Below are 20,000 nucleotides of genomic sequence, written 5' to 3'. Positions count from 1 at the left end.
GTGGTGATTTTGTAAATCAGCACTCATTCCATAAGCCCATTGCTAAAATGTCCTGCATGCCCCCCGGCAGGTGTCATCTGTTACACTATTCTGAAGAAGTCATGTTCACGCATGTCTGCATGCAAACCAACTAGCTGATTCCTGTTTAGGGGAGCCCAAACACCGGCACTTCAGTGACAAATATATTCTGTATGGATGAACTTGTACGTCCACTGATCCACCGCAGCCACAGTGTTTTCTTTGCAGCACAAATAACAGGCATGAGCGAGGGGGTATTATTGACATGGCGAAACAGCTCAAGGGGTACATAAGACAAAAAAGTTGGGAACCACTTTGTATACCGGCTGTGTGCATGTAAAAATGTGCGATGGAGAGAGAGACGCTGTGTGAGAGGGACATGTGTGTGTGTGTGTGTGTGTGTGTGTGTATGTGTGTGTGTGTGTATGTATGTGTAAAAGAGAGAAAGAGAGCCTCACTTGGAGACAGACTTTTCAACCCACCTCATGGAGTTGCCCACCCAGTCACCCCCCTGTATCCCCCTCCCACCACTACTCACATAGAAAATCAGAGAGGGGTTCGGGCTGGTCGTAGTGCACTACAGCCACACACATGGTGTTGAGGCCCACCAGACACAGCACGGTCCAGTAGAAGGCCTGGGTCTTCACGATGTGGCGGATGAAGAAGCGCAGCCGCCGCTCGCGCCGGTTGAACGTTGTGCCTTCGAGCTTGCCGCTCTTCAGGCTGGCACGGGCAAACGGTGACCCTGCAAGGACAGACAAGGTGCGTGGTACAGCTTTAAAGTGAAACCTACAGTGATGATGAGGATATTCCATAAGATAGCAGTACGCCAAGATTGAAGCTGGCCCCACAGCCCAACCTGCGCTTGCTCAAACCTCATTGATATCTTGCCGCATGAACGCACAGCTTCAGATTGGCAGGAGCGCCGTTTGCAAAATAGCCGATGGCAGCCCGGGCAGTTGCAAAGGCTGTTTTGCGCAGGCATACGATAGGGCCCCTAGTCTTTTTATCGTCTATTTTACTCTAAACAGGTGAGTTATATAAAAATTCACCCCCTACTACAGTTGTCATGAAAGGTGAAATATAGCTATAGAGACCAAAACCTTTTTTTTTAACCAGGCTGTAAACATGTTTATGCTGTACATTCGGGCATTTTAACATGGGTGTGAATGGGAAATGACTCACTTTTGGAGCCAGCCTCAAGAGGCCATTAGAGGGAAAGCAGTTTTTCCCAGCAACAGCTAATTCACAACCATCTCCAAGGATCTGTTGAAGACTAAAGAAAGGCTCTTGGGTTGTGCCGTGTTTTTGTGCTTGTTGTTTGACACCGTTTCTCTTATGTGGCCTGCTAGTTGCGGCGTTAGTGGAGCATGTAATAACATCCTGACCAAGGCACCTTCCACGTCCTCCCTCCCTCCCTCCCTCCCTCCCTCCCTCCCTCCCTCCTCCCTCCCTCCCTCCCTCCAGCGCAGCAGTCTGGGGGGCAACAGCACATGTGCTTTGTTTGCCATGCAGGCCATCTGCTCCCAGTTCTCAGGCTCCTGGTTTCCACCACCAAGGCACTGTTGTCCAAACTGATGGACCTGCTTTGCCTAACCTCTCTGCTGTCTATTGGTGGGGTGTATAAATTACAGGCAACTTTTTTTTGGACAAACAGCTACATAGTCACAAGTCATGTTTTGAGTACATGGTCATCAAATTACACAACAGTATAAACATACAGATCAAGAGAGCTTTGTATCCTACATGTATGAGTAGAGGAATTACTTTGCAGGGGACGGCGGAGAAAGAGGGGCAGAAAGAGAGAGGGAGGGGAGGTAGAGAGGGCAGAGGCATGGTGACAAGGCAGAGGAGCAAGGAGGGGAAAGGACAAGATGAAAGATGAGCGGAAGGGCTGAGGAGAGGGGAAGACAGGTATGATGAGGAGGAGGGGTGCAGGGAGGGGAGGAGAGGGGAGGAGAAGGTAGGAGAGGAGAAGGGAAGAGATGAGAGGGGAGGAGAAGGGAGGAGTGGGGCAGAGGGGGGAGAAGAGGGGGGAGAGAGGAGGAGAGGAGCGGGGAGGAAATGGGAGGAGAGAACAGGGGAGAAGAGGAGGAGTGGAGGAGAGGGGAGGGGAGGAGAGGAGAGGGGAGAAGAGGAGGAGTGGAGGAGAGGGGAGGAGGGTCAGGTAATGCTGATATGCACTGATATGCAAGATAAGATAGAGTGTACCTGTGGTTTGCCTTTGAATGTGTGTGTGTGTGTGTGTGTGTGTGTGTGTGTGTGTGTGTGTGTGTGTGTGTGTGTGTGTGTGTGTGTGTGTGTGTGTGTGTGTGTGTGTGTGTGTGTGTGTGTGCACGCGCACGTGCGTGCGTGTGTGTGCGTGTGCTCGTGCGTGTGTGTCTTACCCACTGCCAGGTCTCCTTCCCCTTCCTCAGGGTTGAGAAGCTCAGCTTTGTTCTTATGGTTCTTTGTGGCTCTCCTACGGGAGCCTGTAAGGCAAGGCAAGTTCATTTAGATAGCACATTTCAACAACGAGGCAATTCAACATGCTTCACTTAAAACATGAAAAGCATTGAGACAAGGTTAAAATATAGCCTGTAGCCTAAATTAAGACCAAGCAAAATGCATTGCATACGATTAAGTGTGCCTTACCTCGTCAAAGATAATCACAACTTAAAATACCTTTTGTCGGCCTCACCGGACAAAAAATATGTATAGCGATTTAACTTTTGGGAGAGTGAACTCCCACGATCCTTACTTTCAAAAGGAAATCAATTTTGATGAGATCATGAAGGATTCTGAGAAGGAGCATAGATTATTTCCAGTGGATTTACCCCGCCACGTAGGCAGGCCCCACAGCCCGTATAGGACGTGTCAAATGTTCCTTTAGAACAATACACAGATCAGCTATAAGCAATTACAATTACAAACTTCAAGCAATCCTTCACTTCTCAATATAGGCTTATGGATCCCATCAGAGTGGAGAAACTACTCACCGGAGTTCCTCTCAACTCATGTTGGGATCCTGTTCCTGATGCCAAAATGATGGATAATTGTGTAAAATAAAACCCACTAAATAATAAAAATAAAGGTCATTAAAAAGCTAAGAGAGTAGAAAACAAAAAAATTGGCTCAAATAGAATAAGACAAGAATAAAAGTTATAGTGCAGTGTAAGAAATGAATAATTATTTGATTTCATAAAAGGCAGCGGCCGGCAAACAGAAAAGTTGTCAGCCTGCTTGAGTTAAAAGAGCTGAGAGTTGCAGCAGACCTGCCGTTTTCGGGGGGCTGATCTGCAGTTTTCTCAGACGACCCGAGAGGTCTGCATGGTTCATAACATAGCAGAAGATCACAGAGAGATGTGTTTGGTAGCAGAAGATCACAGAGAGATGTGTTTTGTAGAGGACAGAAAGCATCATGTGTGTTTTATCGTGTGTGTCATCCAAAAGGTGACTTAAAGACTGATTCCTCTCATGTGTTTCTTTCATTGGAATTACATGGAGAGGACATTATATACATGTATCATCATCATATCACCTCATGCACGCACGCACGCACGCACACACGCACACACACACACACACACACACACGCACACACGCACGCACACACACACACGCACACACACACACACACACGCACACACACACACACACACACACGCACACACACACACGCACATACAAAAGACTACAAATAAAATGGTAAATGCATACCATCATAGTCTCCATCATTTTCATCATCCGCCAAGATTACTTCTTCTTCAAAACACACAAGAGAACAAATTTGTTAAAAAGTGGTCATAAGAAGAAAAGGAAAGAAAAACAGCTACACCTGAATGCACTGCACATGATCACTAAACAATTAGATTCATTCTGGCTCAAGTCTTATGAATTCTACATTTGCTGGATGTGCAGCGATGCTTTAGTTTAAGGTCCCATTTCATGTAAAAGAGGATTTATTTACCTCTTTGATGATAAAGGACTTAGGGGTGCTACAGTATATAAACATCATGGCAGTCTCAAAACACATAAGGTCCCCAGATAAATCCACACCAGCCATGTGAGGAAGAAATGCCTCCAAATGAGCCATTTTGACTTCCGAGACTTTGTGACATCACAAAGTAACATTCATTTCATTTGCCCGCTTACAGCGCCACCCCGCCAACTGAATGTGGAAGACCATACCTTGTTGTCTGTAGCATAGCTGTGTAGTATGGAAAAATGACCAGAAAACAATCAACTGCACCAAAGATGAATCTACCCTAACAGATCATGTTATCAGCGGTCCCTCATAACAACGCATGGTTAATGAGGGGAGAGACAGAGCAGATAAGTCCCACAGAGGCTGGATTAGATTTTTTTTTTTGCAGAATTCAGAACCTTGTTTTAAAGACGCATGAGACCGATGTGTTTTAAACAGCTAAAAATAACAATAAAACAATATCATTGAAAGTGTAATTTCTTTCTATGGTTTTTAATCAGCAATTGCCATCACTGATTTTAATTCAAATCTGAAACCACGTCTTTGGGCTGCATCTGTCCTCGCTGCTCATCCCTGTCTCCCTTTTAGCTGGCTTGTTTTCATGTAGATGTTCTTTTCAAGCAGATGAAAGGTCTATGCTTTCTATTCACACGTCCATTCCTCTGATCCTGTCTGCATCTTTACTCTCCTCATCAGAGGACGCCTCTCCTCTGTCCAAGCATCAAACAGTGTTTTTAATCCTTGCCATAGCCATGCAAATCAAGGCTTTTACAGCATTTGTCACTATAAGAGAGCCTTGGATATGATTCACACATGTTTTTAATATATTTTGCATAATTTACCACTGATTAAGAATTAATCTCTCATCGCTACTACGACCTGTCACTCATTCAATTTCAACCCGCCTTCAAAAACCAGCAGTTGCTGTGAAGTGGCACACAGACTCACTTATGTAGTATGCAGAGCGATTCAACGCAGCGATTCAATGTAATATTTGAGTCTGGGGAGAGACTAGTGCCGGGATAACTGCTTTATAAGGCTGCTGGTGTTTTTCAAAGTCTGGGCCAAGAGTGAAATATCAGTCATGAGAGGATCCAATTAATATGATCACAAAGCTCCATACTATGAACTTGCATGCTGGTTAGGGGGGCTGCCCAGTAGTTGAAAGGTTGCTGGTTCAATCCCTGTTAGTGTTAGTGCCGAATACTGCCCAAGTCCCCCTGAGCACACACACAGCCTGTTCGAATGATGGACATTGGAAACTGGTTAACAATAGCTAGTATACATACCTGCTTTACAGATCCACTCCAGGTAGCCATTGAGCTCCCTTTCAATCTGCTGCTGTCTTCGGAGCTTCAGGAACTCGCTCCTGTTCTCCACACGCTCTCTCTCTTTGGCAAACTCCCTGCGGGGAGAACACACACGCAGCCCAGTGTTAACCGCATACATTTTTAGTAAGTGTAACCCTGGCAGTGTTATGGTACGTGTCCACGTGGGCTTCATTTCATGCAAGAGACCGCCCCATTTCCCAGTATTGCACGTTTGATAGGTGGGCTTCATTTGTTCCTTGCTGCACCTGATTGGACGAAAGCCATTGTTCGTCCAATCAGGGCCTTCTGCGGCCCTGATTGGGCGGACTGGGCGGTCTGCAGCATCTGAAGTGTCGGGAAAAACATGGTGGCTCGTTTCAAATGTTCTCTTCCTATTCACCTTATGTAGAAGAGACAGTCTGGCTTGGGAGGCTAACAGGAAGTGTAAACACAATCGGAAATTCTGATTGTGTTTACACTTCCTGTGACTCATAAACCTAGTCTGTTTTGAACAGATAGTCGTAACACAAAGTGGTCAAGTGGGCGGGGCTACATAAGGTGAATACGAAAATGCCTCAGCAAAATGTGTTTCTGAAAATATGTGATGCCTACAATAGGCCATGCAGTTGCTGAATCTGCATTTGTTTTGGATTTACCACCGTTAGTTTAAAAGATCTTATACGAGTTTCGGGAGGCAGCGAGTCTCGCTGCGCAGAACTCATTTGCAAAAAGTAGACTCGAGCTCAACTTTATGCAAATGAGGAACAGCCAGCTCCATCTTTCGAAATGCCCCGCCTCCATCCACAATGCATTGCACGGCTCATACCCAATGAATGGGAGGTGTGGAAATGCACGCCCAAGTGAACACGTACTGTATATTAGTGCCATGCTGTACATGCTGAGCTGCACAGGTCCACAAAGACACACACACATACATACTACATACATACTACACATACACATATACAAATATGCATGAACACACGTTTTGATTCTATCATTAATAGGGGTGGGGGAAATAATCGATTCTTAGATGCATCGAGATGCGGACGTGGACGATTATGAATCGATTCACAAATGTCAATAATCAATTTTTAGTTAGTTGTAACATGACGTTGATGGAGCGAAAAGTCGGAACTAAACTGCGAGCGGGAGGCAGCGCCCGGACAGTTTACGGCGTGGCGCACCGGAACCGGCTGAAAGCAAAACAAATGCATGTGAACATGGCAGAACATGAAATCAGACACACCGGCTGTAGTTACTCCCAACCAGCCAACAATCGAGCAAGCAATGCTATCAAAGCATCCACCCAACTCGGAAAGGGCGGAACGAATCACAAAATCCATTGCAACTTTTATTGTCATGGATATACGTCCGTACTCAGTCGTTGAGAACCAGGGATGTTGCGCACTTTGGCAGAGCTGTTACAACATGTAGAAGAAGTGATTCAGAATATGCTGAAGTGACGTTAATTTACTACAAGGATGCTGCTACAGGCACAACTGGGACACTTGTGTTTCTTCTCCTGTTGGTTCTTTGCAATGCTGGGAAATATGTTGGCAAATGTAACCTTCCAGTTGACACATCGATTCCATTTGCTTTGTTAATAAAAGATAATGGAAGTAAATTCATCTGTTTATTTTAATTATGGATCATTACAATGCAATTCAAAATGCACTTTATTTTAAAAGTAGTCACACAGTGAGACAAAAGAAAGCATGTATTGGGAAAAAAAGATGCATCGATGCATCGATAATCATTTTATAATCGAATCGTAGCCCTCTGAATCGAAATCGAATTGAATCGTGAGGTGCCTAGAGATTCCCACCCCTAATCATGAATGTGTTTGAGATAGATTAGGAACTATGGATAAGGTCACAACTTGTACACTATCACACACACTTGCACATATATTTTGTCACCCACACACATACTGTACATTATATACATGGACACACACACACACACACACACACACACACACACACACACACACACACACACACACACACACGCTAACATACTTACATAAACACAGACATCCATGCCTAATGAAGACACCATCTGGCATACCATCTCACCATTCACACACACATGCACGCACACATGCACGCACACACACGCACACACACACACACACACACTCACTCACTCTCACACATACACACACACACACACACACACACACACACACACTCACTCACTCACTCACTCTCACACATACACACACACACACACACACACACTCACTCACTCACTCTCACACATACACACACACACACACACACACTTACCCTGACAATACACCGAGCACCAGGTTGAGCATGAAGAAGGAGCCGATGATGATGAGGGGGATGAAGTACATCCAATTCCATGCACTCCCTGAGGCATCGTTGCTCTGGAAACAGACACGCGCACGCACACACACATTAGACAGGGTCATGAATGTTTCACTCTTCTCTCTTGAACGTGGTATAATAGCATCAAAGCTGACAGAGACATCACTTGGTCAATAGTTTATTTAAGCAGGCACTGGGAAATCTCTGGAATTTGCCACACGCTCCCACCAGAGATCATTTAAATGTATGCAGATTTATGCAACTCAGGTGTCTTTTCTTTAATACTTGTATTACCAATTTCATAAGCTATGCTTTGGGCTGCTGTTACACGTACAGTATAGAATAAATTAATCAATACAGGCTATATGCACCTTCATCAAAGTGCAGGTTACTGTAGATCAACAGCTACATCAATCAACTACTTTTGCTGTTGACATTTGTTTTGGTCTGATGTGAGATTAAAGCAGGCTCATTATTCTTGTTAAAATATGCCTTATTTTGTTGTCTGTCTGTCTGTCTGTCTCTGCACCAAATACACCAAGTGCATTTAATAGACTTTGTGAATGTAAAAACCCGGCTCAAGGAAGTAACGATGAGGGGATAATCACCACGTCTACCAGGCTCCTGCAAGAAGAGCCAAGAGAGGGAGGGTCGTGACACCAATACAAGAGATTCTGATTCTGATTGTTGTATAATTAATTGCATCCATGTACATGAGACATGGCTAATCTAGCTTCAGAAGCTGTTGAAAAAGAAACTCAAAGGAAAAAAAGGCTTGCATGGCTGCCTATCTTGACAATGTAAAAGAGCAGTTGAAAAATGGAGGACAATGCACTCAAGAGCACTGTCAATTTTGCTGTGTTTGCCGTTGGAATGCAAACGACAGTCAGGCTGACATGCTTTTGCTTCAACTCATCTCAATAAGTAAATGCATATCTGCCACTCGAACTGTCCGGCTGCTCTCTGCACAGTAAATAATGCATAACAATTGCTTGTCTCCATCGCCCTCTCTGTCTCTACCATCCTCCTCCTGTGCAGACTCTCTGTTGATTCTCTCCATCGTATCTCTCCTTCCCCTTCCTTCCTTCCTTACAACCTCCTTGGCGATATCTCTCCCTCTCTCCTCCTCCCGGCAGCCTTCCATCTTTTCGCATGTAAGCTGGCTTTGCTGCTGTACCCAATGTACCGCAGACCCTTTTTTCTGCCATTAAACTTTTATCGCGCCACCTCCCCAGCAGCTGCAAGAAGAACTTAGGCCGAACAGGCCCTTTGAAATATAGAGCAGCACTGAGAAGGAGGGACACAGGGAGCGAGACAGAGAGAGGGACAGCGAGAGACAGAACAAAGACAGGACCATGGAGAAAGAGAGAGAGAGAAGGGGAGAGACAGAGAAACAAAGAGTGAGAGATAGAGAGGTGGAATGATATGAGGGTAAAGAGGCATTGTAGATACTGCAGAGAGGGAATCGGTTTAAATTGAGATAGAAATGGAGAGCAATAGAAAGTGTAGGATGAACTGAGAGAGAGAGAGAGAGAGAGAGAGAGAGAGAGAGAGAGAGAGAGAGAGAGAGAGAGAGAGAGAGAGAGAGAGAGAGAGAGACTTAACGACTACAGTAACACTCAACGACCCTCATCTCTGGTCTCCATAGCAACTGTTGCCACTGACAGCAGGGAATTATTGGAAGTCTTGGGCATGAGTGATGACACTGTATAAAGACCTAACATTAGTACCCATTCAATGAACAGATGAACACTGTACAGAGGTGGAAATCACTGGAGATGCTTCGATTTCAAAACTTCTGAATTCTGGCTAGAAATACATGTTTTTTTTTACATGTTTGGCTCATTAATATACTCCATCAGTTTGGATAGTAAATAGTACTTTGACTATTGGGGGAAATGTCAAAAAGCCAGCTTGAAGTTGAGCAAATTTTCAACCACATCATAATGTTTTCAGATACCTGGGAAGCCTGTGGCAGTAAAATGGCTACCAAAAATGTTTAAAAAAAATTAATTTCATTGGTCAATGTGTTTGTCTGCCACTGCAGTCAATCCGTGACAAGAAGTGGCGAGTTGTGCTTTCTGCACATCACTGTTGTACTGCACCAGTTTGTCACTGGAACGCTTTGTCACTTTTTACCCTTATCTCCATATATTGGCCCTCACTAATACATGCTATGAAACAGCATCATGTATGTCTGCTCACTCTGTGTCTGAGAGACGAGCTGTGTATGGAACAGCATCATGTCTGTCTGCTCACTCTGTGTCTGAGAGACGGGCTGTGGGATGTCGCAAAAAATTCACCCTCCCAAGATGTCGTTCAACTCGTAGAACCTACAAGCGCTCTCTTCTTGGTCGCAGCCGGACTGCCCGCTGCCCGAGGCAGAGACGAGTATCTGTGATCCTTACTATTCTTGACCTCTGTCATAAACAAGCCTATGTGCCTGGACAAGGACTTCCACTGACTGCAGCTTACCCATTTGTCCATTGTTACTTTCAACTGAACAATAACCGAAGCGCTTGATAGCTGTCAGGCCAGATTTGTATAACAACCATGGCCACATATCTAACTGTCTGTAGTGGTTTTTGATGGTTGAAGTGCCTAATAAGCTGGCCACTGTGTAGTGCATGTGTAAAGGCGTTCTCAATAGAGTGCTGCAGGAATGAGTCCGGAAGACCTGGATGTTAGCACTTCCGGTTCCTATGTGTAAAAGTCAATGGTATGAATGTATGGGGATTTTGGTTAAATGCTTGAAAAAAGGTCTGTGGTTCACAAACGTTTATGAAACAGCAAACTTTGTGTTCAGCAAGATAATCTTCACAAATGTGTGTGTCAATATGTTTTTTTTTACGCGATGTTCAGACGGCGCTTCAAAAATTGTAAAAGTGGTCCTCATTTGTTGTGAAGATTATCCTGCTGAACACAAAGTTCACTGCTTCATAAACTTTTGTTAACCATCGACCTTATTTCATGCATTTAACCGAAATTCCCATACAAAAATCCCATTGGCTTTTAGACGTAGGAACCAGGAAGTGCAGGGACTTCTGGGTAAGCCTACAAAAATACATCATCCCTGTGGTGCTATCTGCTCAGCAGTACATACCACATAGAGCAGGTCAGTCCAGCCCTCCATGGTGATACACTGGAAGACGGTGAGAACAGCGAACAGGATGTTGTCAAACTGGGTGATGCCATAGTTTGGCCCCAGCCAGTACTTCCTGCACATGGTGCCCTCCGGGCACAGCCGCGACGGAGCCTCGACTCCACATATAGCCTCCATCCGCACCTCGCCTGACGATGGAGGAAGGGGAGTGGTTAAAAACAGGTGGATATACAGTATGCAAATGTGCGATTGTTTTAAAGAGGATTGTTTTTTCTTTATGTATCCATTGGTTTCAATTAGCAAGCAGTGTTGACATTGTTAACTTTTTTGATTTTTTTTGCTAACTGAAGTCCAAATATGATTTTGGCCCTAACATTTTGACGAGTGCTTGCTGTAGAAAACTTGTTGAAAAGATTTAAAGGTGTACATAAAATAGTGATGGTACAACAAAATAGGCCCTCTGAATCTTATAGACATCTGAGATTAAAAGTTCAATAAGTTTTCAACTTGGAAACTTGGACCTGGAAAAACCGGAAGAAAAATCTGTGAAGTCTGCCAAACCAAAAAGAATGAAATACATTCCCATTCAGAAAAAAATATGAATGGGAATGGAATATATTTCTATCTCTACTACAGACAATTGAACACGTTTGTTTGTAGAACTAGTCTGTGTTCATATTTTCACCACTGCTATAATTTAAAATCTGCCTCAACTGGTAAAAGGAACAGCTGCAGGCTTCATTAGGGCGAACACTGAACAGATTAAACCTGCCTAGTGCCTACGCTATCAGCAAACACACACACACACACACACACACACACACACACACAGACACACCCACACACACACACACACACACACACCTGTGTGATTGTCAAAGCAGGAGGTGTGGAATTTGCCCATGTAGAACTCCAGGCCGATGATGGCGAACATGAGGATGGCGAAGAAGAGCAGCAGGCCGATCTGCAGCAGGGGAATCATGGCCTTCATGATGGACTTGAGCACCACCTGCAGGCCTGGAGGACAGCGTTTAAAGCATTTGAATTTATTTCTTGTTAGAATTGACTATTGTTTATTATCCCCCTTGGTAACACTTACACATATTCACCATTAACTAACTAGTTGCTTTATTAGCATGCATATTAGACGCATGTTGGCTGTTTATTAGTCATTGTAAAACACGTATTAATGCCTTATTCTAAATCTGCATGACCATATTCTACAACTTCTAGGCCTTTAACTATGGATTTTCCAAAAAGGTTCATGACGTCTGACTTAGTTTTACAGTATTAGATATTTCATGTGAAAAGACGTTATTTTTTGTTTTTGTCATACCTGACAGTTTCGACTGCTTTGCTTCCTGCAGAAGAAGGCTGCAGGAAGCAAAGCAGTCGAAACTGTCAGGTATGACAAAAACAAAAAATAACGTCTTTTCACATGAAATATCTAATACTATGGATTTTCCCTTAAGATTCAGTTCAGTTATGTTTATAGCCCCTTATCACACAAGCACGTCTCAGACGGCTTTACATAGCATCATCACAATCATATACTACATCATCTACAAACAACATAGGTTACATACTTCATATACATAATACACTTTTATTTATTAACATTTTATTAGATTATATACATTACTACACAAACACAGTATATCTTTGAACTGTAAGAGTAAACCGGAGCACCCGGAGGAAACATGCCATCTCCACAAAGAAGGGACCGGGGTGGAGATTCAAACGCACAACCTTCTTGCTGTGAGGTGACAGTGGTAACCAGACAGCATATTAGAGTCTTGCTGTAACTTACTGGGAATACCAGACACCAGTTTGAGGGGCCTCAATACTCGTACTGCTCTGAGGGTCCGCAAGTCAAACTCTGAGCCCACCGTGGACAGGATCCTGAAGTGAGTGAGGAAGAGAGAGAGAGAGAGAGAGGGTGAGAGAGAGAAATGTCGAAATAAATGAGGAAAGAAAGAAAGAAAGAAAGAAAGAAAGAAAGAAAGAAAGAAAGAAAGAAAGAAAGAAAGAAAGAAAGAAAGAGGTGAAATCAGTCCTTTAGAAAAATGTGAGAAGACAGCAATCATGACAACAATCCACCTTCACTGGCCTCTGTAGACAAGAGGGCAGAGGGAACGACCAGCCAGCTTAGACAATCAATAGTCAAGCTACAGAGAGCTTCAGTGACCGAAACCGTCAGTCAGTCACTCTCCCTCTCACACACACACACCCACAGCCACACACACACACACATGCACGCACAGACACGCACACGCCCGATCTCTCTCTCTTTCTCTCTCACACTCTCTCTCTCTTTCTCTAACACACACACACACACCCTTTCTCTCTCTCGCTCTCTCTAAAACAAACTCATGCCAGGTCATTACACGCGGCTGGGTGAGCTGTATGTAAATCCTGTAAGAGCCGAGGCGATCGATAGAGCTGACAAGTGAAGTGGGAGAGAAAAGTGTATCGGTAAGAGGCAGGGAAGGGGGAGGGGAGGGGGAGTCTTTTTATATATGGACGAGACAGAAACAACGCTAACAATGCAGCATGGGGAGAGGGAGAGGAGACAGCAAGAGAAAGAGAGGGGAGAGAGGGAGAGAGGGAGGGAGGGAGAGAGAGGGAGGGAGGGAGAGAGGGAGGCAAGGAGGGAGAGAGGGAGGGAGGGAGAGAGAGAGGGATACAAAGAGGGAGAGAGGGAGGGAGAGGGGGAGGGATAGAGGGAGACAGGGAGGGAGAGAGGTAGGGAGGGAGAGAGAGGGACACAGGCAGGGAGAGATGGAGGGAGGGAGAGAGAGAGGGAGGGAGGGAAAGAGGGACACAGGGAGGGAGGGGGAGGGAGAGAGAGAGAGAGAGAGAGAGAGGGAGAGAGAGAGAGAGAGAGAGAGGGAGAGATGGCAGATGGTGAGAAAGAGATATGCTGACTGGCATATTTCTTGCCCATTTTTATTCTTCCTATTTATAAACCTTTTGTCTTTGAGCCATGGCCAGCCTGCGAGAACTGAGTGTATGTCAACCATGTGTGTGTGTGTGTGTGTGTGTGTGTGTGTCATACTTAATTTCCATGTGTAGAAAATGTAGAAAAAGATTTGTATACTGTAGTGTCTGTGTGTGTGTGTGTGTGTGTGTGTGTGTGTGTGTGTGTGTGTGTGTGTGTGTGTGTGTGTGTGCGTGCGTGCGTGCGCGCATGTCTGCTTGAGAAGGTTAAGATGTTCCCTGGCTTGCGCTGCCTGACTTCCAGTCAGTCCCTCTGTCTGACGCACACTGTGAATCATCCTTCTCTACCTCTCTCTCTCTCTCTCTCTCTCTCTCTATCTCCCTCTCTCTCTCTCTCTCTCTCTATCTCTTCCGGTCTCTCTGACACACTTCCACTCTCCTCCATTGCGCTAAGAGGCCCAGTGACACAGCAGAGCCTTAATCACAGGTCTGAGGTTAGCCTGCTTTGCCTGGAAACCTAGAAAATCAGCATGAAGTAAACCTGACGATAGGTAATGCTATACTTTCCCGATTTGAGTTGTGTCAGTGAAAGCAGCGCCGTGGTACCTATGGAAGCCCCCCAGCGGTAGGCGCTGGCCTGCTACAGTAGTACAGGCTCGGGTCCTTGTGATGACATTGTGTGATATCAGATGTCTGATCAGAGGCCGGCCTGTAACTGAGAGGAGCACTGACACAAGGCTGTATTTCAGATGCTATTACTTCCAGCATCAAAGCAGAACAAGTGCCCTCGAGCAACACACTCAACCCTGCTCTGACTCCTCCAAAGGAATGCAAATATTTAGACGGCTGTGTGTCTCACTGCGAGGGATATGCAAATAGGCCTACTCAAAGTCCCTCAGAGACGCATGGTCAGTACACTACTCCAGCATCATAAACAAAAAAATCCTGGAAACTCCAAACAGCTTTTCGCCACTATAAACCATCTCCTTAAGCCACAAACCCCATCACAAGCCGAACCCACAGATGAACAGTGCAATGGTTTGATTGACTTTTTCCGGGCAAAAGTAAACAACATCCGTTCCCTTCTCTCCAACATCTCATCTCTACAGCTCCCAAATGCTGACCCTCAGCCTGTGATTTCCCAGCGTCTCTGCCACTTCGCTGAAGTTACACCGAGAGAGGTTGAGGGCATCATTCGTAAGATGAAAGCCTCCACCTGCACCCTGGACCCTTTTCCCACTGCCCTGGTGAAATCAAACATCCATACTCTATCCCCCCTGATCACCCATGTCATTAACCACTCCCTCCAAGCCGGCCATCTTCCATCTGCTCTGAAAACTGCTCTCATCAGACCCCTCCTCAAAAAACCCACCCTTGACCCAGAAGTGCTTGCCAATTACAGGCCGATCTCAAATCTTCCGTTTCTCTCGAAGGTGCTGGAAAAAGTGGTTGCTGCTCAGCTCCAGGGCCACCTAAATTCCAACGAGCTATACGAAAAGTTCCAATCTGGTTTCCGCACCGCCCACAGCACTGAAACAGCTCTGGTCAGGGTCACAAATGACCTGCTGATGGCGGCTGACGCTGGCTCTCCATCCCTTCTGGTCCTCTTGGATCTGACTGCAGCGTTTGACACCGTTGACCATAACATTCTCCTCAACCGCCTCCACTGCATCGGTCTCTCTGACTCTGCCCTACACTGGTTCCAGTCCTACCTGTCTGGGAGAACCGAGTATGTCTCCCTGGGAGACGCAAAGTCCCGGACGTACTCTGTCATCTGTGGAGTCCCCCAGGGGTCAGTTCTCAGACCCATCCTATTCATCCTTTATATGCAGCATTCCATGCAGCCAATTTCATTTCTAAAGCCTGGGAAAAGAGAAATATGCTGTATATTTGATTTGAATTCTATAATGTGTACGTTTGTGTATATGTATCCAGTATGTATATGTTTATATATGCATACACACTGTGTGTGTGTGTATATATATGCATACATACTGTATGTTTGTGTTAAATTGTTTACACACCATGCAAGATTGTTGTCTTTAGTGTCTTATAAGCCCATGCGGGCTGGGCACCCTGTGTGCATGACACTTGAATAAAAATATCTATCTATCTATCTATCTATCTATCTATATGCTCTCCCTCGGTAGTGTCATCAGCCGGCATGGAATTTCATTCCACTGCTACGCTGATGACACGCAGCTCTACCTGAAAACTGTCCCAAACCCCTCTGCATCTTCATCATCTCTCACCACCTGCCTTGAGGAGATAAGGGCGTGGATGAAAGATAACTTCCTGCAGTTAAACGGCTCCAAAACTGAAACCATTCTAGTTGGCACTCCCCACCAGGTCCAGTCATCCCCCATAACCCACATCACCTTCTCTGGCCAAAACATTCCTCTCTCTTCATCGGTCATCAACCTGGGCGTTAGGTTCGACCCTCACCTGACGTTTGACGCCCACATCAAACACCTGTGCAAAACCTCATTCTACCACCTCAAGAACATCTCAAAACTCCGTCCCACACTCAGCCTGCCAGACGCTGAGAAACTCGTCCACGCCTTTGTCTCCTCAAGGCTGGACTACTGCAACGCGCTCCTCATCGGGATCCCCAGCAAGAGCCTCCAGAAGCTCCAACACATTCAGAACTCTGCTGCTAGGATCCTGATGAGAGTGCGAAAGTACGACCACATAACCCCCATCCTTCACTCTCTTCACTGGCTCCCTGTTTCCTCCAGAATCGATTTCAAAATCGCCCTGCTGACACATCAATGCATCCACGGACATGCCCCCCCATACCTCAAGGAACTCCTCATAACACAATCCTCCTCCCGCAACCTCCGCTCAAATAACAACCACCTCCTCCATCCCCCCAGAACCAAGCTCCGCACCATGGGAGATCGGGCCTTCTGCTCCGCCGCTCCCCGTCTGTGGAACACTCTTCCCGACCACCTAAGAGCTCCACAGACGGTGGATGCTTTTAAAAAGGGACTGAAAACTTTCCTTTTTAATAAAGCCTTCTCGTAGTTTTGTGCTTTCCTTAGTTTTTAGGCTTTTTATGTGATTTTTTTATGTTCTTTTTAATGTTCTTTTAATCCTTTTATTTCTTTTTATTCTCCTTTCATTTTTATTCTTTTAATAATTTTAATTTTGTTTTACTCTGTAGCACTTTGGGATTTTGTCCAAAATGAAAAGTGCAATACAAATACAATTTATTATTATTATTAAATACACTAAATGGAGCTTTAGCCAAGATTCAGTCAAGGAACCTATAAAGAAGGAATGGACATCACTCACAGTCACATCACAGCGTTCGAATTTTGCATTGGGGGCAGTTCAAATGAAGTGAATGTAAGAAGAGGCATGAAAAGCCCCACTATAAACCATCATATCTGTCGACTAGTCGACTCGGCTGGCAGCGGAATGAACAAGTTTTTTTTTTGACCGTCAGGTAGGCGTTCCCGGCAGCACGTAACGCCCCTTGAAAGCTATGAATAAGCACCAAAGACTTTCCTGACAAGACTTAAAGTCCCTGGAAACCAGATTTTTTTTTTTTATTATTTAGCATTTTGAGTTCATCACATCACAGGAACCTATGTTAATAAGCCACCAGCCAAATTTTAACGATGATGAAGGTCGCAAAGTATATAAATTTAGGTTTGACAGTCATGGCAAAAGTCATGAGAATCAATTAGATTTTAGAGTGTATTTTCTCCCGCGGACTGTGTGGGCGTGTCCCGTCTGCAGCAGGTCTCAGAGAGAGAGAGAGAGAGGGAAACGGAGAGTCTCTGTTTCCCTCTCCGTCGGAGAGAGAGAGAGAAGGAAAGAGAGATGGAGTGTGTGTGTGTGTGTGTGTTCGCGCGTTGCTCGGCGAGAGGAAGACATCTCTGCCGCTGCGAGTGCACAGCGCTACTGTGTGTGTGTCAGTGTGTGTGTGCGCGCCTGCGTGTGTGTGATTCGATTAAATCTTATGACGTGATAAGATCATGCATTTTAGCACCGCGCGCACATCGCTCTCTTCAATGAGGAAATGGAAATCCAGACCTTGTAGAAAAGCGTAGCTTTTTGGGGTTAGGGTTGAAAGTAATGTAAACCACTTTCTGAGGCACACAATTACTCACATAAGACCCTAAATTTAATAGTTAGAAGGTTTTTGTGGATTTTGGTTTCCAGGGACTTTAATATTCACTATATCATCTGTTATAATAAACAATTATCTTTACTTCATTCACGTGTCTCCCCCGATTTAACTCAAATATTACCTGGTGAAACAGCCCACGAGGCTGTAAACATGTTTATTTTTGGCTGTCAAGTCATTTTAACATGGGGCTCTATGGGGAATGAGTCCCTTTTGTAGCCAGCCTCAAGTAGCCGTTCAAAGAACTGCAGTTTGTGGCACTTCCGCATAATCTTTTCAAGATGGGGGTTGCCACTTGGTGTGTATGTGTGAGTGTATGTTTGTGTGCAAGAAGTAATCATTAAACCAGTCAAATCTTCTACATGAAAATAAGTACTTACTAGGATTGGGCGATATCCAAAATTGTAGTATCGTGATATAGTCCCACCCAAATATCGTGATACACACTATCATCGGTGTATTTTATGTTTCAAGTACATACCTTAGATATTATTAGTAGTAGTATGCATACTATGAATAAATAAAGGACTGAGAGGTTGATATGATGTTGACTTCCTCTCTCTCTCTCTCTCTCTCTCTCTCTCTCTCTCAACAATATTGAAAGACTGTAATGTATTTAACAGAAGCTGATGATTGACCGTGTCAAATGCTTTTCTAAAATCAATACAAATAGCACCAGTTATGTGACCATTATTTAGAGCCTTTCTGATGTTCTGCAGTCATAGTGGATCGCTGAACAAAAACCAAACTGATCATCGCTGAGAAGATTATTGTTTTCCAAATGGTCTAAAAGTTGGTTTGCCCTAATTTTGGAGAGAATTATGTAAAACTGGGAGAAATGTATCCATATATGACAGAGGACAAATCTTAAGTTTAAACCATAAGTATCAGCTGCATTTGTTTGATTTGTTTTATGTTTGAGACTTGATCACATCTAGCAGGTATTCCTGAGTCACATTAAAAGGATATACCGTAAATTCCGGACTATAAGCCGCACCGGTGTATAAGCCGCACCTGCAAAGTTGACAGTTTTTTACATATATAAGCCGCACCGGACTATAAGCCGCGGGTGTTTTAATGGTATATATATATATTTTTTTTTATTGTGTTTTAATGTTTAATTACCATATGTAAGGGTTCATGCACAGAGGGGATTGTCGGGAAAGAGATGGCTGTTTGAGGAAGCTCCCATTTATTAACATTTCAACAAAACAACATAACACAACACCACCTGTGTTTCTTTTTTACAGTGCACACAGTGTCATACAGTGTCATACAGTGTGGTGAAAAGAGGGCAAGAGAGGAAATTAAAACAGAAGTGGATTTATAGTTAGAAAGAGTGCTAAAGAAGAGAGAATTCCGTTTTTTTTTGTTTTTTTTTCTGAAAAAATCCATAGATAAGCCGCACCGTTATATAAGCCGCAGGGGCCAAAAAAGGCCAAAAAACGGGAAAAAAGACGCGGCTTATAGTCCGGAATTTACGGTAATTGTGTTTCAAGTTATTTCTCAAAATTTGTTTTCGGTGGAGGATTCAAATTGATTGCAAGATTTTGAACTGAGTTTATGAAAAATAAATTGAAGGCACGAGCAGAGAATCTGTCATTAGGACCTACATGTGCACTTGATGTTTACTATTTCTCTGATTTCCACTTACAACAGAATTCAGAACTGACCATATTGCTTTAGGGTTCCAATCTGCATTGAGAAAAAGAGACTTATAATAATTTGATTTGGCTTTTCGTAGTGCATTTATTTTTTATGTCAATATAGATTATTTTATCATTCCTTAGTCCTTGTGTGTGTCACTGTGTGTATATCACTCCATATCACAGCTGTTCTAAATGTACATTAACATTGATTAAGTCATGTACAAACAGTGTTCGCATGGTCGCACCTAAAGACAACGCTATGGATCTGACCTTAATTATGAACGGTAAGCTGAAATCGTCTGTGCTCAACTCAAAGTAGCTACAGTAATGTTAGCTTAGCTTGCTTGCAGTTGGGAAACTGCAGGCAGCAAGTTTACCTGTGGTTGCTTGGCAACTCCTGGTTACCTGGTAATGCAATCCTGAGGGAACTGTCTGGTTGGCAGAGACAATACCAGACAGAAAGCATCTGTTGTCTCAAATTGCTTTAAAGTGTGACATTTACTTGATGAATTGTGTATACTGTACAACTGTTGTAT

General features: G+C 44.3%; 1 protein-coding gene across 1 annotated transcript in view; it reads right to left on the bottom strand.

Annotated features, from left to right (window-relative positions):
* Nucleotides 1-20,000, bottom strand: part of cacna1aa (calcium channel, voltage-dependent, P/Q type, alpha 1A subunit, a) — a gene marked incomplete at both ends in the record, with an annotated part of 192,414 nt that overhangs the window by 112,120 nt on the left and 60,294 nt on the right. Inside the window, 8 exons of the mRNA XM_083648784.1 lie at nucleotides 557-763; nucleotides 2,406-2,489; nucleotides 3,718-3,762; nucleotides 5,275-5,390; nucleotides 7,590-7,693; nucleotides 10,738-10,925; nucleotides 11,602-11,754; nucleotides 12,548-12,639. Coding sequence (XP_083504910.1) covers nucleotides 557-763; nucleotides 2,406-2,489; nucleotides 3,718-3,762; nucleotides 5,275-5,390; nucleotides 7,590-7,693; nucleotides 10,738-10,925; nucleotides 11,602-11,754; nucleotides 12,548-12,639 — 989 coding nt within the window. The remainder of the gene's footprint in view (nucleotides 1-556; nucleotides 764-2,405; nucleotides 2,490-3,717; nucleotides 3,763-5,274; nucleotides 5,391-7,589; nucleotides 7,694-10,737; nucleotides 10,926-11,601; nucleotides 11,755-12,547; nucleotides 12,640-20,000) is intronic.

The sequence above is a fragment of the Poromitra crassiceps genome, assembly GCF_964638095.1.
Source record: "Poromitra crassiceps genome assembly, chromosome: 13".
Lineage (NCBI taxonomy): Eukaryota > Metazoa > Chordata > Actinopteri > Beryciformes > Melamphaidae > Poromitra > Poromitra crassiceps.
This window is presented reverse-complemented; position numbering and strand designations above follow the sequence as displayed.